This window comes from Epinephelus moara, chromosome 9 (genome assembly GCF_006386435.1).
Source record: "Epinephelus moara isolate mb chromosome 9, YSFRI_EMoa_1.0, whole genome shotgun sequence".
NCBI lineage: Eukaryota > Metazoa > Chordata > Actinopteri > Perciformes > Serranidae > Epinephelus > Epinephelus moara.
The window spans coordinates 13,321,950-13,345,371 of NC_065514.1; the positions used below are offsets into that span (position 1 = coordinate 13,321,950).

Here is a 23,422-nt window from a genome sequence, read left to right on the forward strand (position 1 = left end):
AAACTTCTCACATTAAAGGACTGAACAAAATGTAGCATTAGATACAAGCTATCAAACATCTGCTAATAGGAAACAAACTTAATATAGAGAGACAAGATATCAATATCTGGTACATGGCTACGACCACGCAAAATTATTACTTTTACTGAAAGATCTGTACTTCCTCCATCTATGCATTAGCTTCAAATCATGCGTGGAGAGCCCAAATTAATTCTTTATAATGACGGAATTGTGGGTTATTTAGTTCAGGATATTTCTTGACTTCAACAACGAGTATCTCATCATCCAGTCTTTGTCACACATGAGACACAGCAACAGCAAGAGAGTTCTCTTTATACATCCATGGTGAGGAGAGGAGTCGAGCTGCTATAGGAGCAGTGAAAAAGAGCAGCTACGGGAGCCGGTATGTACAAGCAGAGAGCCAGTGGGGGAAAATGCATTTAATTCCATGGGCAGAGAGGCTGGAAATGGGACAATGGCGTGAAGTGCTGTGGGGCGGTGTGTCTAGGAGAGCTGACGTGAGTCTAGCCACTGCCGGTGTGGGGTTGTACATTGAAAATAATAGGGGCGTATTTTTTGACATGCTGCATTCGCTGCCTGTGTGTTTTGGCCTTTAGCTAGCCTCAGTCCAATAGAAGTTATAAGGGCGAAAAAGCTAGCATAACAATAGCAAAGCAAGACACTTTATCCCACAGAACACAAAGCAAACATGGTGTTCGTTAAATCATTATAAAAAAATCAGACATAAGTCAAAACTCTAGTGAAGTACAATACTTTTGTTTACAACTACACAATTACTATTTCAGCGAGTTTAAGTTTGAATATGGACTTTTGGAAGAAATGTAAATCAGCCGAACATCCTAAACAAATATATTAATGCAATAAATATGTGTGGCTGTGTGCTTCTTTGTCCACATATGTACGTTACATTTATGTATGTATATAATTATGTGTGTCAAATGTTTCTATTTCTGTCAAAAGTTCTCTGTCCGGAAAAGAGGCACAAACAACATGTGCACACACATGCATATACCAACACTCAATGACACAAACAAGTGCCTTGTAATTCAATTAGTCAGTTTCCCAGCTGACACAAAATGGCGGCCCAATGCACCCGTGTGGGACATTTTGGGGCCGGGAGCCAAGAAAATAGCTTACACACACACACACACACACACACACACACACACACGCTCGCACAACACTCTTACATCTCTCCTCTTGTGTCACTCGGCACATTACAAGCAGTTCAAAATCAAACTTGACTTATAAAAGAGAAAGACAGGCAGACGTGTTTAAGACATTTCTGTAGCGTTGTCAAGTGGAGTGAGTCATCGAAGCATCCACACCACATAGCTGAACACACAGCTGTCTGTGTTTGTGTGTCGGGGGGGGGGGGCAGTCGAACCATGAGGTCATCTCTGGCTGAAGTTGCTCTCTGGGTTTCTTTAATATAAACAGTAAAGCTGCTGCAGGACAACGGCACCATTCTGAACTCGAGTCGCTGCTTTTTCTCTCTCTCTCTCGAGTCGATTATTGTTTCACATCAGAACACCTCAGAGGACATTATGACTCTTACATGAGCTCTTAGCAAAGAAAAAATAGCTGTGTTTGAATCCTCCTCCGTGTGTTAGCAATCAGTTTAACCCACAGTCACCGGTAGGTTAGCTCCACTTTTCACCTGTCACCTGTAGCATGTAGCATTAGCACTGTTGCTATGGTGACCTGTAATTTTATATACCCAAAGCACTGATTGACAACAGATTGCTTCCAGGAAAGACACATAAGCATCATATGATGGTCATCTGCAATTGTTATTCTATTTTATATAACTAATAATAACATTGTGGGGTTCATTAAAGGCACAGTCCGTACTTTTTAGTGATTACACACAAAACAAAACAGCCATCTTTTATTTCTATGCATGCTTCCTCTCTCACACACCCCTCCCTCCCTGTAGCCTCTTTCCTCATTTCATCTTCTGCCATGGCCCGGTACAACACTGCTAATTTGAGCGGCATGCTAACACACACATGCACACACACACACAGCACCACTTCACACACAAGGAGGTGAGGTCGTTGTGTGTTTTTATGCTTTTTCAAATTGTGTGGACACACTGAGTTTATATCAAATCACCCAATCTTTTCTCACCCAAATTTTTAATTCTAAACATTCTTAAATTTTGTTTTTGCATGAATAGCGAGTGTAAAGTGAGTTTTCATGCTGCTGCTCCCATACTAACACACTATATTTTCAATTCTGATAATTGGAGAAGCACAATTTTGGGTGATAAACTCAAACCAAAGTACACACAAGTATGTGAGCAAGGCTGTCAACAAACAGCACAACATGTCATCACATTCTATTAACTCTTCAGGATGTGTCAGCCGTCAGCGTGCAGGGAGCACAAACAGTTAACAGGCAGCAGTAGCTGACTGGTAGGGTCTGCTGCTCCTCTGTGCTACCTGGGGCCGCCTGAAGGGGCCAGTATGGCTCACCAAACCGCTTCCCAATTACCCCCCTCCACCACTACCACCACCACCACACCACCCCCCCATCCCTCCTCCACCCGCGGCCCACCGGGGACCGCCGGCTCTCCTACTGTGCCTTCTGCAAGACCTGGCTTAATTTAATTAATGCTGTCGACTTTAAACAAAACCACATCTGAGCCGAGGAGAGATAGAGAGAGAGAGAGGGAGGGAGCATGAAATAGCCAGAGATGGGAGCAGATCGCCCCGGTCAGATCGCTGACAGGATTTAATCGGTTCAGGGTCTGAGAATACTTTTCAGGGTCTGCTTTTTAAAAAAAGAAGGATTCCTTCTTTTAATGACTAATAGCAAAGGAAATCACGGTCTGCTTTGCAAAGGCTGGTGCTTGTAGGGAGCTGAAGATGAGACTCTTCACTTTCTGGATCCTCTAGATTAAATCTAAAATACTAAATGATGAGCTTCAGGTAAAAAATGTGATTTTATGGTTGTTTGGCGTTTTGAAAATTACATTTCTTACCACTGTGGCTTTGTCTTTGGTAGAGCAAGTTTGCTGATATAAAACAATGCTGACTGTGTGCTGCTTTACAGGAATGAAATATGTTGAAGTGAGAATGAAATGAAAAGAGAACCTCGTATATTTTGTGTTTCAGAATGTTTTGTGAAAGCAGCACTTGAGCCTGAGATTGTGAATTTGTTAGATATTAAATTAAAAACTTCTGTTGGAAGAATGTAACAACCACTGATAGATTTTTTAAAGCAAGCGAGGAGCTGAAAAACTTCTTTAAAGCTAGACTCTTCTATAATCTACATTCTCCACATTTCACAGAGACTGAGTAATATAATAAATGACACTTGAGTTACATGTATGTAAAACTGATATGTGCCATTTTAGAAATTGGATTAGATTTCAGTAAGATCTAAGAAAGTTAGATTTCAGAAATTAAGTCACATAATCATCCTGAAACTTGGCAAAATTGTGTAATTTCGCAAATCAGATCCTTGACAAATATTTAGTGAGGAGTACATTATTTTAAAACTTTTCTACTGATAGATAAAATGCAGAATTTAGGTGAAAAAAGCTTTGATTTATTGATTTACTCACATTGATTTTAATAAATGATACATTTATCCTATTTCAAATGTTCAAGTTTAGACTGACATTTAATAAATACATTTTTTTTTTTTTTTATAAAAAACACATTTAAATTTTAGAAAATATATTATTCATAATAAAGGACACAGTGTTAAATCAAAATCGGTAATTTGATAGGAAAAAATACATATATTTTTTGCTATTTGTTTTAGACTAAGAATCATCATGTTCAGTCCATTTTTAATCAGGTCAAGTTCCACTTTGCTTTACATCAATTTTACAGACAACAAAATACAAACTCGGAAACACAAGATGATCCAGACAATATTACAATATTCAAAAGATCCACCAGCCTTCTAAAAATTATCTCGATGTGATCCAGAAATTCCCAATTTGTGACGATCAACCTGTACAAGTGGGTCCCATTTCATTAAGTTAAAAAAGGTACGATTTAAAATAAAACTTTTTCTTCAGCTATGTCTAAAGTGCGTCATGGAATTACATCACATGTAATCATCTTCATATGTTAACTCTCCCAGGGTTCAGTCACATTCACAAGCCAGTTTAATGGCTGGACCCAGTGTCACACACACACAGAGGGAGAAAGAGAGTGTGTGTGCATGTGTGTGTGTGTGTGGAATTGGTGGAGAAAAAAGACAGCAAATAGCATTAAAGCGACAATTAACACTAAACACACTCATGCTGACACATATATCATTTTATTTCTATTTCCTTTAATAGCTTCATTTTCACAGTTTCATTATAGCCATTTTTGGGGATAATCTTGATATATCTGTGTGTGTGTGAGTGTGTGTGTGTGTGTGTGTGTGTGTTCTGTTGTTTATTCAGTCAGCATTAGCAAAGCTCTGAGGACGAGCCGGAGACTCTATCAGCCTGAACAGCAAATTAACTAAAACAATCATATCTAACGGAAAAAAAAGTGCTGTTATACTCCCAACACCAACAAAGAAAAACAACAGCGAGACGGCACTCTGCAACCTGCTAATGTTAGCAACTGATGCCTAATTTCCTTTTGATTACAAAGACATCCCACGCTCTCCTCTCAAGTGACGTTTAATTGTTTCTCAAAGTAAATCATCAACTCAGCAAACTAAATTTGACAAACAACAATAACAAACTTGCAGCGCAGGGAGACGGGAAAGGAAGGAGGGAGGGGTGGGCGGGTGGGGGGCAGAAAAAGAGAAATGAATTAATTAAAAGAAAAAGACCCATCGCCTGCAGTGGATGTGAAACAGAGATGAAAGAAAACAGACAAGACTTTTTGCCTTAAATGAAGTGTGTTCACAAGCTGGAGCATATGGGAGGGCAGCAACACAACAACAAGGAAAACAAGTTGAAACACACTAAAATGAGACTTAAAATCTTTCTAGATTCATCAGAGGAAGTGCAACAAAAAAAGAAACTAATCAGTGTGCCCATGCTCCTTATGGTAGAGACCTTTAACAACAACAGAACACTGATATGATTAAAATATAAATATCAAGCACAAAGCTATATGGTCTGCAACATTCAGAGACTGGGAGGGGATTGCCTACACACGGCTCTCACCTCTGACGTCACAAGCAAACATGAAGGTGGCTGAGCGGAAATAACGTAAGGGCTGCACAATTAATTGAAATACTATAGAAATCACAGCATGGCCGAGTGCAATATCCTTTTTTTTTTTTTTTTTTATAAAGGTAAATTGTTTCTTAACATACCATTATTAATGAAGCACTGTGGTGCCGCACAGATGCCCTGGCCTATACATCATATTTGAGACGTAAGCGACCATGCTTGTTTGTTGCAGACCAAAGCAAAAATCACATCGTCATTCTTCTATATTTGAAAATGAAATGCAAAATATACCATTCCCGCTAAAATTGTGACATATATCCCAATATATGTCAAAATAATCACATTCCATTTTTTTTCCACGTATCACGCAGCCCTAAATGGTGGTGCCTAGCAGTGCTTGCAAACTAGCTAACAGTGCTAATAGTGCTAACAGCGCTTACAAGACCAACAGTGCCTAACAGAGCTAATGGTGTTAGGTGTATGGAGGGGGAGCTGGAGGGTATGCATTGGACTTATGCAACCATGCTGTCCTGAACCACGGTGGCGTCATTATCAATGGTAACCACCCTAAAAGTGTAGTGTAGAGTGGTGGTGATTAGTTAGCTAAGGGGATACACACACAACGAGACTCACAGACCATACAAAGATGACAACTGTCATGATATTTATGGTGTTGACTTACTGAGGTCAGCAAAAATGATCAAGGTCATATATCATAAGATATTGCCCTTGACACCAAAATGTCACCCAAATTTAAGCCAATATGACGCCAGAATAAACAGCGGAGTCTTCCCGACCATTTTAAGACTTGGAAGCAACAATTAAGCACCTGCCGAATGAACAGAGAAAACTACACTGCGACACGTTTTACTGTCATTTCTGGTTGATTTAAAAGTTCACTGCGCTTTGAAAGAAAGTTCTTGCATACTCCACTATATCTTTACATAGCAAATAGCTGTTTGCTGCGATAGTAATTTTCAAAATCTCATTGAACCTTTAAGCTCCAATATAGTTGTCAGAAGAAGCAAACAAAAGGATAAAAAGCAGCAGACAGAGGCTGTCAAAGACCACTGAAAACCAACTCAGAGCCTAAAAATACAATTAAGAGTGTAGCAACTCCTATTAAGCCCAGTATTTGTCAGTTTCTAATACCCTTTTCCACCCATATCAGCGCGTGTATGCTGTTTTTAAATCATACCCTTTCCCACTGCCAGGAGACCAGAGCTGTGCACACGGCTGATGAATATGCCTGTCTGTGTGTCATGTCCAATGTCACAGACAGGCTATAAAAAAGGTTAGCAAACAGCAGAAAGCAGCATGGAAGCCAGAGAAAATGTGTCGTTGGTTACTTTTTTAATTTTTTTCTCCGACTCATTCAGTCTCTCTTTCAAACTCTGTGCAGACTAATATGGAACAATGTTTGAGTGCTGCTTAGGCGGAGTGGAACAATGTTTTCTGGCCGCCCATCATTGCGTAGTGCCGGCAAATGGGCTAAAATTAGTGCTTCCGTGTGGGTGTTGCATTAATTATTTCATTAGCACCAATAGAAGCCAATTGGAGCTGGATACCTGTGACTATCGCAAAGACATGTGGCCTGGGGTGAATGCAGACTGTAACCTTTTCCATTAAACAAAAAAGCAAAATGTCAGTGGATATGGGTGTTTTTTGGTGCAGTGGCAAAGGGGCTTGATAAGAGTTAAACATCAGCAACAACAAATGAAAAACATGAAAATGTCATTAAATATCGAGCCATCAGCTATCACTAAACTTTGTTGCCACTAATGTCATCAGATGCATCTGAAGTGGTGAAAGTGGGCAGAACATTGAGGACGTTTTGGAAAGTGAGGACGTTTTGTCCGGTCCTTTCTTTAAAGGGCTGTTTGAGGTTTAATGTTGTGTTCACACTGGGTGCGAATAAAACAATTTACGGAAGTTAACTACATGTAAAGTCAATGTAAAGACGTGATTAGACACAAATCCCCCATGAGGTGGCGCAATGGATGCGATGGACGGGACACGAATGACAGTAGAGTAGTAGCACGATTTCGCATCATATGCTTATTCGTTTATTTTCGATTTGAAAAAACCTTCAGTGACCAATTCGTGCCACGATAGCCAATCAGCATTAAGATCCTTCAGGGATGTATGACGTGAATTATTTGTGTGTATGAAGCGAGTCAACACAAAATATTCTAGTGTTCAAACTTGTGCGAGTAACGCATTGCGAAAAATTTGCATCGTATTTGGTGTGACAACAACATAAGACTTGGTTTTAGGGTTAAAGTTGATATGAAATGTGCATATTTTTGGGACTGGTAGTGCGAAAATCTGATTTTAGAAGTTATTAAAACTACAGACACATTTATTTGGGCAATTTCTACCCAGCTATTAAGCTAGTGCACCACCATTTTGGTGTGACAACACTGATTTTGTCACAGGGTTGGTTGGTTCTGTTGGCCAGTGAAGACACTGAAGCATCTCTGAACCGGGACGAATGAACTCTTGGTTGGAAATGGAGCAAGATGTCTCTTCATTGTGTCTGGTAAAGTCCTCCAAACCAACCAACCCCATGATGTCACAGGTTATATATAATTGTTGATATGAGTGGAAATTTGTTTCATAAATCATGTTAAATTGACTGACTGCTTCACGTCCAGTTTACGGTCAAAATTCAGCTTAAGGTAACAAAGTATTTTCATACTGTGGTATACTTAAGTCAAATATATGAATAATTCTTCCACGACTGCAAGTATGAGCCTTTATCAGTCACAGTTAGCCGAATTAAGAGGGTACCTTTGCCCTGCATGTTGTGTCCTGGCGATGCAACTAGAAGGACATATCCCTCAGCTGCAGCTCAGCTGGGGAACTCTGGAATTTTGTACCAAAAATACTGTAACTTTGGAAGATGACCGTATTTTTTTATTTTTTTGCACAGAACAAGGACTTTAGATTTTGTCCTCCATTTCTTACAATGTAGTCATAACACAGCCAGTATGGATGGGAGGAATGATTACAGCCACCAGCAACTCTCTCAATGTACATATGACATATGATAGACTTGGGGAAAAAAATAAATTAAAAAATTGAATCCACCCTTTAACGTTAGGGTTGGGGGCATGAATTATGTCAGTGAGGGTGCTCACATTTTTGAATTTACAAATGTGTGTGTGTGTGTGTGTTGGCTGTTTACCCATAGCTAGTTTTCTCACAAAGAGAACTTTTGTTTTTGGCCGCTGTGTGTTGCCATAGATGCACGCACACACACACACACACACACACACACACACACACACACACACACACACACACACACATACTTACATTACAGGCATTCCTCTGTGAAGCTGTGTTTGTACTCAGAGCAGGTGCAGGCTGGGCAGAGAGAGAGAGGGTGTGTGTGTGTGTGTGTGTGTGTGTGTGTGTGTGAGAGTTATTTCATGTCTTCAGTTACATTCAGTATAAAAACATCACAGTGTGTTAGATCATCTGTAAATCTGTGACATCCGACTAGTTCATCGCCATCATTCAAATAACAGCATGAGAAAATTCTACTTTAAATATTTGACCCTTTTTATAGACGTACTTTTATCTGTTTTATTCCTCCTTTCTCTTAGTCAGCACTCCTTTCCTCCACGTCTTTATTCTAAATCCCACCCATCTGGTTTTCATCACATTTCTGTCTCAAATCGGTTCCTCCACAGACTGCAGATCCCTGTGTGTTACTGTACTTGTTTTACGTCAGTATCCATACATTTCATATGGAAAATCCAGTGAAACGATCATGTAATGTCACCAACACACACTCTGTGTAAATACTATGTATATACTGTATTTATCTAAAGCTCAGATTGCATGGAGTTTTTGACGATGTGGAGTTTTGCAACCTTTAAACAGCAAGATGTCCAAAAATACACACATTCTGCATTTAGTCTTGCTTAACAGACTGTATTCAACAAATGACCAATATAATATGTTAATAAAATATATACAAATTAGAAGAGTGCTTCCAGAGTACAGTTAAAATAAAAAAAATAAAAATAAAGTGCAATTATAGGTGTAGAAGCACATGTTGAAAATTGCCTTAAAACGGGATATCATAGGCGTTTTACATTCTTATCTGTTTTTTTAATTGATATAATTTACTGTTAGGCATCAGTTAGATCTCTGAATACTGCGACCGCTCTAACACTATATTAAGAATACCTAAAATACTACTATTAAAATCTACATCAAAATAAAGAGGCATTTAATGACGCAGATAAAAGTGTAAACAGTGAGAAACAATCCGACAAAGACAGGAAGTGAAGGTATTTTACATTTAGATGCTATTGGAATCTGATTTGTCCCATATTCATATCTTGCTACAGATCAATATCAGATATTCAGTCAAAGCTTTATTTTAGGATCAAATCACTCAGTAAACCAACTTAATTCTGTCCCAAATTCACAATTAAATTTAAAACATTTTCATTAAATGCACACGTATAAAAAAAAAAAATCCCTAAAATTCTGATTTGGAAAAATATGGAGCTCAAGCTCGATAAAACTGTCGAGAATAAACATTGAAAATTCTAACATCAAAAGAATAAAGGTTTGAATTTTCTGTGTTAAAAAGACGGACACAAAAAAAGACGAGGACAAACAGCTCTGTCGGCTGCTGAGAGCAGGAATGAAAACACATTTCAGCCTCATCGTCGTCGCCGTTGGCAGCAGGTTTGGAGGCCGGACCATCCGAGGGAGGGAGAAAAAAAAAAAAAAAAAAATCAGCAAAAGAGCAGGAGTCTCTGAACAGACAGTCGAACGCAGAGTCTTTATGGGCTGATCTGAGCAGCTGACAGGGTTACAGGTTCAAATCTCTGCAGAGAGGCACTAACAATGAATCTCATATGTGACTTTCTTCTACAGTTTGGAGGAGCAACAAGAGACAGTCTGCAGTAATCATCATTGTAGGATTCATGCAGTGTTTTGCTACTGATGGGGTAATATACGGGCTTAAGGCCTATCTTGGTACATCATGTGTTTATTTCAGGATACATTAGTCTATTCAGAAATGCCATCAATATGAGTCGTACAAAAGGCAAGTTATGGGACAATTTTTTCTGAAAGACAAAAGCTTATAATTTGAAATTGTCTTTGATATATAATACAATGTGTTTACAAATGAACAGGAGGACGTGTCAGTGGTTCAGGGATAAAGGCATCATGCTACAGGGACTTCTTTTTATCTTAGTAATGTCAAATAAAATAAAAGGCTATTTTCAGTTCAACTCCAAATGTTTCCTTTATCTAATTTTTATTTGGGATAGATATGATTTGCTTAAAGGCTAATTTTGGTATTTTTCAACCTGGACCAGATTCTCCTATATTTCTATTTCTAGGTGACTAATGAAAACAAGTTTTGAAATTGGTCCAGTGTTGAACGAGAGACAGAGCTGCTGTTGGCAGCGGCAAACAGGCTGCAACGTAACCATTTGGGGCATGTTTGCACCGTCAGTTTAGGTCCACTAAGAGTGCCTTTTTTTGCCACTGACAGGTTTAGATTGTTATTTTAAGTGTCTGACAACATCACTGAAAGGATAGACCTTCTTCTTAAAGAGGAAGATTAATTTTGTTTAACCAGAAACAGCCTTGACATTGCTATTGCCTGACTCACCAGACTCCATTTAAATAATCAGTAATTTTAGCGTGAATAGAAACAAAATGTTTTCACATCTAACTGGGTGAATTACAGCTTATTTCATACAAACCAGAGTTGGTGATTGCTGGAACAGTGGACAGACAAACCAAGACAATTTTTGTGATGGTTATTTTGTTTCTGTCGACTTTGAATGAGGGGTGTTTTACAGAAATAAAATGCCTGTTTATTGACATGGAGTCTGATGTGTTTGGTGATGCCGATTTCAGGGCTGTGTCTGGTTAAACAAAAAGGATCGGAGTCTTTAACAAAAGGTTTGTTTCTGTAGGGAACCTTTCCATAATGTTGTCAGACACTTAAAATAGCAATTTGAATCTCAGACAAAAAAACAAGCACTTTGAGAACTGACAATTGACAATGCAAACGTGCCGCGAGTGGTCACTCTCAATACCTGTTGTTCCCATTAGTCACTTAAAAATAGGGTCCAGGTTGAAAATACAGAATTCATAATGTATGATGTCATGAAATCAGTTAACTAGCTGTTACCTACACCTTTATTCAGTCTATATGTCTTTACATGTTGGTGAATCTGCACCATTAAATCATCCATTAGCTGCTAGCTGCTCCTGTTTGCACTGTAACCATGGACGTACAGACACAAATCACTGGATACAGGAGAAAAAACGATCCAATAATGAAGCTGTTTGTATTGTCAGTGCTTCAACATAATGTCCAAAGTAAGTTACTTTTGTGTTGTTGTCCTATTCAAAGTTTTGAGCTAAAAACATTGGAACTAAACCCAAAACCGGAGCGATTATGAAAATGAGCACCTGTCAGCAATCTGATGCTTTTTCAGAATAAAAGCCACGGGCTCCAAACAGGACCTCTGTGCTCAAACTGACTCGTGACACGACAGAACTTGCTATTCAAAGACATCTAAAAAAAAAATAAAAAATGGAACAAATGTACAAAAAAATTAAGAGCTATAGCTACAAAGCTCTCCGTACAGTTTCTGCTCTCTCTCGCAACTGATACTCGTGCCAACAAGCAGGCAGAAAGTGCCTCTGAATTTATTTTCCTGCAGTCGAACCACCTCTCCACTTCACAGGCGGCGGGTCCTCTCCTCGTCCCTGTTCTCTTGATGTGAACGGGAGGAAGCAGGCAGGATTACTCACATCACAGGGGTGGAAACAGAGAGGGTTAGAGCACAGAGAGGAGACAGCTCAGAGCGCCGCAGACATGAAGGCGATGCGAGTGCAGAGATCCAAAACCTGGATCACATGACTGTCGACACAAGACTTTTTTTTTTTTTTTACAGCCGTGCCGGTTAGTTGGTCAGAGAGTAGAGTGACGTTCCTGTGCAGCACGGAAGTCACAGGGAGGTGGTTGGGGGGTTTCCTAGACTCTGACGCTAGAGACTGGGGTCCACACCCTGCGTCCCACCTGTGGTTACGCTTCGGCTGCTAAGCGTAACCAAGTTTGGTTTTAAACACTTATTTGATGCTATAAAAAGAGGTTGGTACGTCATGACTGACAGCTTTGTACGTCAACTGGTGCGGTTGTGATCAATGCCGCTGCTTGTGATTCAGACGGGTCAGACGGGTGTATAGGTGAAAATGTCTCCACTTCCCAATCGCAACTGTGCAGACTCAAGCTCCAAATGTCAAAATGGCAGCACCTGTATCTACAAATATTTTGCCTTCATTTTTCATCCACATTTTTGTACTTCTAATTTCTCCTGACATTTATGAAGTGGTCATTTTAAAACCATGATGTTTCCTCTAACCTAACCGAGTGGTTTCCTTCACCAAATAAACCTTAATCATGAGGTTCATAAAACATTTATTTTTTTCAATGATTTGTCACTGTTTTGGAAAGAAAGACAAATTACGTAGCCATGCTGATAGGGGCGTTTAATGAGAAAACACTTATGTTCTGAAGGGAGTGAACCCATCTCATGCACTTTATCCAACCACCATCCACCCCAACCGCCTACGACTTCTGTGTTCTAATAATATGTCATTTTATAGATCAGAAAATGCTTTATCATTAAACACAATACAGGCAGCAACTTTATTTCCTCTAGAACAAATCAGGGAGAACGATGTGGGAGTACAGACACGCCATTTGTAGGTGATGGTGTCAAAGAATCAAGGTCAAAGTTGACTAAAGGTGTCTTTACTCTAGTCACAGAAAACAAGGCTCCTATTGGCACAAATTGCTGCAGATCATCAAGCAGAAACTCCTGTTGTCTTGTATTAAATATAAAATCTGAGTTAATAAAGTAAGCACAACTTTAGCCATCAGATAGAAGTAACAAAAAGTGCAAGTACCAGAACATTACAAAGGTTTAGTGCTTGATAAAACACATTTTCCAGCTCTGGAATGTATATTCCAATGTTAAATCCATATTAAAATAAAGCAACAGTCCCTGTTGTTTGACATCACGTCTCTGCTCCACAGGAAACGTCTCATCCTTCCACTTCACACACACAAAAGATGAAAAAAAAACCCCACCACCAACCTGTCAAACAAACCACGCTTCCTCCCTGCTTTTCTCTTTTTTTTAACACCTTTCCTCTCCTCCTCTTGTTTCCCTTCTTTCCTCCTTCCTCTGTCCTCCGCGCCCCCCCTCCTCCTCCCCCTCCCTCCCCAGGCTGATGTAGAGGCGGAGGAAAGAGAGGAGGAAGCGGGGACAAAGCGGGCCGAGGCCACAGAAAGGCGGACTCCCGCCGAGCCAAAGAGGCGGCTGACACGCTGTACATTCAGCCGTCGTTAACTGGCGATTAATGAGGTCAGCAACAGGAAAAAAAAAAAAAAAAAACCCTCTCCACATGTAAAACACCTCAAAGTCAAAATTAGAAATAAATCTAATGAGCGCTAGAGCTGCTGCTACAGATTATTTTCACTATCAGTTCCATTATAAGGACATATCTGCATCCTCTACCTGCTTATTTTAAATCAACAACAGTCACCAGCCCAAATATACATTGAATTTACTGTGAAATAAAACAGAGAATGACAGCATTTGCCTCTTATATTAATCAAGCAATTGACTGATCAACTGATTTCAGCAAAACAACACCAAACCAAAATAAAGATGGCGTTATAAACTCACACGTCTGTGCAAAAAATGGAAAAAATGTTGCAACATGAGCGTTTATCTCACACCGATGTTAAAGTTGCATTAAACGACAGCAAACTACATCCTGCAGGCGAAGCAGCAGACAAGCACAACACCAAAACACCAGGTAGAACAAAGACGGCAGCAGATAAAAAGTGAAATATGTGAAACGTCAGAAAAACGTCCTGCTGCTTCGTCTCCTCATTCAAACCACAGCCGGGCTCCAGGCCTCAGAGACAACAGCTGGGGTCAATCCGAGCAGCGCACAAGGAGCCACGAACACTCATCAGACAGTGATGTTTTTTAATCATATATTTTCTGTTCAGGGCTGAGGCTAATGATTATTTTAATGAATCATTTAGTCTATTAAACGCCAGGAAGAAAATGTCCATAACATGCATACAAAGGCCGATGTGATGACTTAGAATCTGACCAACACCCACAAATCAATCAAATCTGAGACACTGTAACAGGTAAATGTTTGGTGCTTGGTGGTGAAGCACTTCTCGACAGATTTTCTTTTTTTGTTTCTTGGTAGATGGATGTTTCTTCCTTCTTGAACTCACTTAACTGTGTTAAATCCTCAAGTCTTCCAACCAGCAACTCAGAGTTTCAACCCAAAATGCCCAAAATCCCAAAATCTAATAAACAAATCCACTAATTAATCTACAATAGGGGAAATCAGCACATGAATTCAATTCAGTCTGTCTATAAAAACAGCTTTTTAAAAATCATTTAACTTAAAAAAAATAAATAAATAATCTATTTTCCCCCAAAATATGAAAAAAATGGTTTATAACACACTATAATTTAGTATTTATTCAAGTGTACTCATCCAAATTACACCACCTAAAAGAGTCCTGTATTCTAATTTTGCATTACTGCATGAATTTGTAATACATGGAGGCATAGGTGTAGATTTCGCAGGGGACGCAGGGGAGATGTCCTCCTCAATATTTAGAACATGTCCATATGTCCTCCCCGCCCAATAAAAACAAGAAGTTTGACTTTTATTTGGACAAAATTAAAGACATTTACGCCATAAATTGATGCAAACAGGGCACAAAATGGCGCACAGAAATTCACCACAGTTCAGGGAAGTTAGTGTTTGATGCTCAACATTTTGTGGCAGACGACCCACAGCACCCCCTGTTTCATGAGTATTCCTGAAACAAAACCTACACCCTTGCATGGAGGCTGATTTAGAAACAGAAAATGAATTAAAATAGTATGAAACACAGTTGTAGTAATATTAAACATGTTGTTGTCATATACAGAACATTAATACACTTATATGTCCTTATAGCTAAGTACAATTACATTGTAGTGTGTTATAAACCATTCACTAAATGTTTATGTACTGCCTATAAATGAGGGAGGCATAAAGTAAAAATAAAGGGTGTTTGGATTTGTTTTTCACTTACTATGTCATTTCTTTTTTATTTAGAAGAGTATTGTTTAGTTATTATTATTTATCCTGGAATGAAACTCTTTCAGCTGATGCCTAAAAACAGCAACTGACAACAAAAAGCCGACAGCTGTTTGTCTCCAGCTCCGACAGAGGCCTCACCCTCATCTCCACAAATTCACAAAACCTGGCAACGTGTGCCGCTTTTCTCTGTCTACAACTCCATTTTTTGGGGGAGTTCTGCCCTTTTAAACCTGCTTAAAAAAAACAACCTCCAACCAGCAGCCGAGCGGATCGACGGGTGAGTTTCAGTCCAAAATGCCACAGACAGATCCAACCCAATCACTGATTAATGGATCAATAAAAGGGAAACTCAGCAAACTGCTCTAATGTCATATTTTTATTCCATCTTTTTTCCTTTTCTAGTCGATTCTATTGGCTTTGTGCTGTCAGTCGTTCAGAAAACATTTTATACGACTACATCTCTTCAGATTCAGAACAATAGACGCCTTTTTTTCTAATTCATTCTGGCGTGAGATTCTTCCAGCTGATTCCCCAAAAATAGGAACCGGCGACAAAAAGCCGACAGCTGTGTCCAGCGCGGCTCCGACAGCAGCACCATCCTCACCTCGACAAATTCCCAGAACCTGGCAACGTGTGCAGCTTTTCTCCGACAAAACCAGCTCAGCGATTTCAAACATGCAGGAGCATCAGCAGCCTTTTCTTCAGGCTCACAGCGGAGGCAGCGATAATACCTCCGAAATGATAATAAACAAAAATGTTATCACTTACTGAGGACGGCAAGCCGGGAGGGACCTTCCGCACTTTTTTTGTGTGAACCTCTGAAAGAGACAAAAAAAGCAACAAAACAATACATGAGGGTTGAACAGGCCAAGAGGCTTTTTTTATTGCTCTTTTAAAAGGAGGTTCTGGTTTGATTTGTTTGAATTTAATCGATCACCCGAAGAGGAAAGAGCGAGGCCACTTTTCCCACCGCCGTCGATATGTTTACAAAGAACGCTTTCACTGCAAACAAGCGCGACGCAATAAGATGCAGGAAATAAAAAGCCAGAATACAAAAAGGGACAGGGCTGTTTTTTTTTCTTTTTCTTTTTGGTTTGATAAAAGGACATGTTTATATTATTTTTCAGGGTTTCTCTCAAGGGAAGAGAGGGAATGGTCTATTAACTGGGAAGGTGAGACTTTGATGGAAAAATTAAAGCGTTTTTTTTTTTTTTCCTTTTTTTGAAATTGGCCCAGAGTTGTCATCATGTGTGTGTGTGTGTGTGTCCTCTCAAGGCTAACGCTACCAAGGCTACACCACAGCCACTATTGTCCTGCTTTCTAAAAGACTTCCCTGTATTTTTTTTTTTTTTTTTTTTCTTTTTCTTAAAGTCCCCTTTCAAAACACACACGAACAAACAGGATGGTGACACGCAGACACGGACACGCATGCACAATGCTCGGCCTTCTTAAAAAGAAAACACATAGCGGCTGTGAACTGGGATCAGTGCAGGTTAAAATGTCTCACCAAGGTCGCTGTGAGAAGTTTCTGTGTGGATACAGAAACTACATTGACATGCTGACTTATTTCTTCAATCTAACAATGAGAATACTGAGACTACATTATGAGACTCAGGCCTTAAATCTTAAGTAACAAAACATTTATATTTCACTGTTCTTGTAGCTCATAATCTGGGATATAACTGTGCTCATATTAAAATGACTCATGCATGCATTTGTTACGAGCAGGCCGGATTCATGGGTCAATCCATAGATTACAACTCATCCAGATCTCAGTCACGCAAACTAAGTGTAACAAAAAAATCAGACGATAGAAGTCCTGTTCTCTGAAACCTTCAGTCGTTACCTGTTGTTTTATTAAATTTAAGTCAAAATCCTCATTTTGCTTTACAAAGCACTCACTGGTCTGGCTCCACAGTACACCTCATACATGCTGTTAGGTTATAAGCATGGCAGGTCTCTCCGGTCACAAAGTGGGAATCTCTTTTATGTGTTTAGAGCAAAGTCTGATGAGATGGCATTGAGTATTCATACACTTACTGTAAAGCATGGGAGAGCTTGCCTGCTGATTTCAGACTTGCTCAGACACTATGTCCCTTTATAAGACCTTCGTTTTCACTGGAGCCTTTTCTTTAATGTACTGCATGCTTTGGTGCATATGTGGATGTATGTATGATGCAGTCACCCTGTTTATTTAGACATTTGTGGCTGTTTCATTTTGCTTTCATGTAAAACTCTCTGAACTGCTTCTGTATGATATGGTGCTGTACAGATAAAATTGAATTATAGTTTATCTACGCAGCAAAACATAAAGATTTAGACGGAAAGAAACAACCTATATAGACCTATAATCGCTATTGTTTTCACTTTAGTTTCTACTGCTTAAGGAATTTGTATTAAACAAAGGTGCGTTTATCTTTATTTAAAAAAGACAAACAAGGTAGATCACCATCAATATGATTATTGTCATCACTGAGAAAATGATTCTGAATTTTTTTTCTTCCGAATTTGAAAGACTCAACAAAATTTTTGTTAATTTATTTATTTACTTGGTTTTTTTTTGACGAGGACAAATGCACAAGACACTGCTTTTTATATAAAATACAAAGTAGATGCAGTGCACACAGGTTTCTAGCCATGACTAATTTGCAACCCCTGTCCCTGGTTTATTTATTTCAAGAGAAATTTGTTCGTACGTCATGATTTATTTATGTTCTTTCTCAATAACATGAGTGAAAGAGCCACGAAGAACTGTGTGTTTCAACTTTGCCGCCATACACACTTTGGGCCCCAGCGTGGGGGTGCTTCATATGCTAATGGGGTCGACAGAGCCTTCTAAAACTAATATATTTTATGTATTTTCATTATGACGTTGTTTAAAGCTAGGACTAATGCAGTTAAAACAGCCCTGAAAGAAATCCTACATAAAGGTATAATTTTATTAGCTCTATAGTAATTTTTAAGGTTGTATAGTCTAGGGCTGTTGAACTGTATTATACTGTATGTTGCAGATGTTTTTAATATTTTGTCCACCCTAATTTGAACCAGCTGACCATGAAGTTGAATCAACTCTAAAACAGTTCCCATGAAAACATTATAACCTTCATGAAGGGAGGACTTACAAAAGAACTGTTGTATTAGACTGCATTGTCATGTAGAGTGTATATTGTCATATCTTTAATTTAGTGATCAATTATTTCTCTGCCTATGCTCTTAAAGAAAAAAAAAAGACAATAGATCATGTTTAAAAGAATTTTGGACAGTAGAAATGAGGTTACAGGCCAGAACCTTAACTCTTTCTCTCATTGTTAGACATTGTCAAAGGTAGCTGATTGGCACAAACGTTAACTTTGTCTCTCCGTGTGTTCATAGTGTATGTTTAATGTAGTGTCTCACCCATGGCGTCCATAGGCAGCGTTCTCCTCCGCGGGTTGGAGCCGTAGTGCTGGTAGTACTGACCGGCTGGCTTGGTGGGCGACGCTGCGCCGGGACTCCCCAAACCCATCTCGCCACCCAGTATTGACTGGTCGAGAGACACAGAAACAGACAGAAAGAGAGAGACTGTTAACCATGTGACCTTGTGAGTCAAAGACCAGGAAGGATGCAGCATTCATCACAAGGAAATGGGAACAAAACATATTTCCAGGTTTATGAAGAGATAAAGACTTTAGCACAGAGACAAGCCAGCCATAACAAAAATTAATATCATCTGACATCCTTTAAAAAATGAATTAAAACATGGCAAAGATAATACGAACAGGTCCAACCAAGATTATTTTGTGTGTTTAAGTTCAGCGTGTTGATTTTTGGAATAACCCGAAATACTCAACGTAGCCGGGATGCTGAAGTTTGTACTTTGACGCAAGTTGAAATGTTGTAAGTAGTGTGCTGTGGAAATCTTGACATATGAATTTAAACACTTCAATGTTTCCAACATTTAAAATGTTGAGGATGTTGAAAAACCATTAAAGCATTCAGCACGTTCAGCATATTGAGCTGACAAGTGAATGGAAGCTGGAATGTTTCGGACATTTTGGGACATAGAACGTAGCAGGAATGTGAATGGAGAATATTGGAAATACATGTACCAATTACCAGACTACTGAGCATGCTAAGGAAAGAACGTTGTCAGCAGTGTTGGTGAACATCAGTAGAGAATGTGGAAGGTATCTGAAATGTCAACAATCAACGTAATGAAGTATTGAGGATGACTGGATCTGAATGTTCAGCTGTCATTGTTGAGCTGATAGATGGTGGTATCCTGAGGACCGAAGTCAATGTTGGGTTAAATTATTTTGAAATGTAGTCAGCTACTGAATGCAAACTACGTGGAAATTGCTGCCATTAGTAACGCAATCCATTGGATCACATTTTTTTTACTTCGATCTAAATACTTTTCGATTACTTCAAAATCAAACACTGACGTTATTGCCCCACAAAATTGGACCACCGCTCAAAACATTTTCAATGCCCAAAAATGCATTTACATTTGGTCATTAAAATAAACCGTATATATAACCACCACAAAGCAGAGCACTTGTGTAGGAGCCCCGAGTCATGAGTTAAACGTCATCAAATAAAGACGACCTTGGGATCATGGTCTTCCTGAAACACCAAGCGAAAGCATTGGTATCTTTCTCCAGAGTTACATCCTGCACCTTTAATAAATTTATTATCATGAAAAAGGCTGTCGGAATTTTAACTTTGCCATATTTTAAAAGACGTAATCAAAATTATAATCACGTAATCCTTGTAAAAAGGCAACTTTAATCTTGTTAGATGTTTTTTCAAATCCAACCTGGGGTGATTTAAGTTACTTATTTTGGTACTTTGATCACATAATCCCCATTATCTGTAATCACTTACTACCCAACCCTGATTTAATGTAGCTCCAATGCTGATGGGAGAATAATGTGAAATATTTGTCAGGATATTGAACGCAGTTGGAATGTCATTTGATTTAATGTTATAATATCTAAAAGATAGACTAATGTCAGGACAGTGATTGCTGATATGTTGACATTGACTCAAGTGGTATATGACTTGCCACTAAATATTACAGAAGAGCCTGAAAGAGCAAGTAAACTCTGTGTTATATTGTCAGTCCATTTAACCCTCACCTGCCCAACTCTGCAATCATACAACCATCTTGGCTCATGCAAAAACATGAACGCATGTGTAATTAGTGGGAATCTTTCCCATCTTCCATCATATAAATGGAACGCAGTATTAGTGGTTGGAATTTTGACTATATTGACTTGCAATGGTGTTAAAAGTTAGTTCATATATGTGTTAAGGAATGTGTGTCTGTGCGTTACGTTACATGTGTCCATGTATTACTGCGCTAAATAGGCTAACAGAGTATAGATACGGTAGTCCATGTTTGCCAATATTAACATGAAATAATTTAATCAAACTGAAATTTAATTTTCTGTGTACGCATAAATGGAAAAATCTGATTTTCAAGTCGCTTTTTTTAATATGCACACTTCTTGCCAAAATGAAATCAGTTAGAATCAATTAAATTGAAATTAAAATCTTCTGACAAATAGTTTTTGTGTAGTCAATGACTGACAGATAGGTATACAGACAGACAGACTGACGTATAAATAAGACAACGAAAGACAAATTGATATATAAATAACTGCCCTTTGGATTTGATTGCGAAGCCGTCTAACCTCCAGGAACAACGCCTACCTCAGACACCTCAAACCGAGCTGCTAATGAGAAACGAAACCGTGGTATGTGATGGTATTTACCTCCATGAGAGCGACCTCATGCTGCTCAGCGTGGAGACGTTCATCTCACAGCTCCACAGCTCAGAGTCTAACTTCTTCCCTCTGCTGCTTTTTCCCTCCTCTAACTGTGACTCTGTTTACGGCTCAAACTTAGCAAACCGCTCACACATTGTCCCGCTAATTAAGTTCAATGATTCGGCAGCAACAAGTGGCGTCTGGGCTGATTTGGAGAGAAGAGAGCGCAAGAATAAAAGACAGAGAGAAGGATGGAGGAGAGGGTCTTTTTTTTTTTTTTTAAGTGGCACAAAAAGTAAGCAAGGAGGGAAGAGGTGAAAAAGAGCCTGCGAACCCCCCCCTTCTCCTCCTTTAAATAGACTCCACCGCTACTCCGTTAAAGTCTAGATTTTTTTCCCAGCTTTCTCGTTAAGTAATTAGTGTGCAGTGTATTTAAAGCAGAGGGTGGAGGAGTGTGTGGAGGGGGTGGGTGGATGTTTTTCGGGCTAATCTGAATTCTGATCAGCGCGTCCGTCCTCTCTGTGACTGAAAACAAGAGTTAGCTTGGCACTGCCGGGCCAAGGAAGGCTTTTCTCATGCTAAACAGGGCCTAAGTAGGCCAATTACAGGGCCAGCCTCGGTCTCAGAGCCATTCTCCGGCTTAAAACAAAAGGACCCTTGTCTTAAATAAAGTCAGTCACACACACACACAGAGGGAGAGGGAGTCAGACACAAAGGCACACACACACAATCGCACACCGATTCAGTCATCCTGTTCCTCTGTCCGTGTGTGTGTTTCAGTGTGTGTGTGTGTCGTCGGGGGTAAAAGGGGGTTCCCACTAAAACAAAAAGGGTCTCATTGATTGTGGCGCTTTTCTTTCTTTTCTGTCCTTTTCTTTGTTTTTTCTTCTCGTACTCGAACATCGAGCCAGGCCAGGCCAGACCGGTCGCCCCGGCAACTAGACGAGCTGGAGGAGAGACAAAATACCCGCCCGTCTCTCTGTCTGTCTCTCTTTACCTGCTTGTCTCGCTGTCTCCGTCAATTTCACTTCATTACGCTCAATATTGTGGACACCAAGGTTAAAGTGACAGTCAGATCAAGGTGTTAAAGGGGTATTCCAGCAATTTTGCATTTCACTTCCATAAAGTTGGGTGACGAGCGACAGACAGATTAGAAAAACAATGGTCAAAATCCAAGCAGCAGAAGCCGAGATATCCCAACTTCTAGCCCCTACTGTGGGTCAAGCTCCAAAAACACAGGATACTACATTTCCCATAATGCACTTAAAATGATAGCCACTTCCCCCCTCCTGGTAAATGACTAAATCCTTAAACATATGCTTTCTATTATAAATTTAAAGTCAGTTCAGCACTCAACACTAACTTCTAAAAGCGCTTTCCAGACTCACAACCAGGTATCATCTTTTGGTTGCCCAAACTGAAAATATGGTTGCCATTTTTTTTACCGCAAATCTTCAGTATTTAAGATAATATGCAATTATATGTCAGCTTAGTGGAAAATGGAATTTATTTTGCTGTGCATGCTGTCCCTGTATTAAAAAGTTGTTGCCACTGATGGCAACCAAAGGCTGAGAACTAGTTGCCAATATCTCAAGATGGTTGCCGGTGGAAACCTGGCAAACCGTTATTGTTGAGCCCTGGATTCGAAGCATATAGACAGTGTCAAACTTGACACCATACATTTTCTAAATGGGTCCACTGGTATTTCCTGTTGGAGTGTTTTGCAGTGTATCTGAATGACATCATCTGACAGGAAATAAACATGGACCAAACTGTTGCCTGGCAATGCAATTCCAGTGAAACGGTCTATACACACCACAAAACGCCACTGAGACTTCAGCTCTTCAACACCTGGTGTAAAGCTGCTGACATGGGAAACAGAGGTTTTCCACAGGTCCAAAACAGAACTTGCAGAACCTATTTTTCTACAAAGAGACACCCAGTCTGAGAGGTACATAAGGACAAGTTAAATGTGAAGTTAAATAAACCTGGTCAAAAATGCAACAGCTGCAGTCAAAAAGAGCGGTACCACATGTCATCTCTGCTGAACTCCACTTTCTATCTGCCTTAACATAAGTTGAGGAGTCTATAGCTGTAAGGCTGTAGTCATGACCATATTAACATGTTTAGCAGGTATAATGTTTACCATGTTCAGCATCTTAATTTAGTGTGCTAGAATGTTAACATTTACCAATGATAGGAGCTTTAAGATTTTTAGGTTATTTGGTCATAAATCAAACTTTGGACAACACATTAGATGTTGCCAGAAAATTCCATGACTTACCATTTAATAGTTGTTGAGATATTTCACTCT

The 23,422-nt window shown here is 39.4% G+C and overlaps 1 protein-coding gene across 8 annotated transcripts in view; it reads right to left on the bottom strand.

Annotated features, from left to right (window-relative positions):
* LOC126395245 (transcription factor 4-like) overlaps positions 1-23,422 on the bottom strand; it is a 314,524-nt gene that overhangs the window by 123,106 nt on the left and 167,996 nt on the right. For 7 of the 8 annotated variants that reach the window (XM_050052562.1, XM_050052563.1, XM_050052559.1 and 4 more), the window contains 2 exons: positions 18,752-18,878; positions 16,124-16,173 (listed from right to left, as the gene is read on the bottom strand). In XM_050052562.1, the coding sequence (XP_049908519.1) occupies positions 16,124-16,173; positions 18,752-18,878 (177 nt within the window). Of the gene's footprint in view, positions 1-16,123; positions 16,174-18,751; positions 18,879-21,114; positions 21,334-23,422 lie in introns of those variants that run through there. The other variant, XM_050052566.1, reaches the window with a different exon arrangement.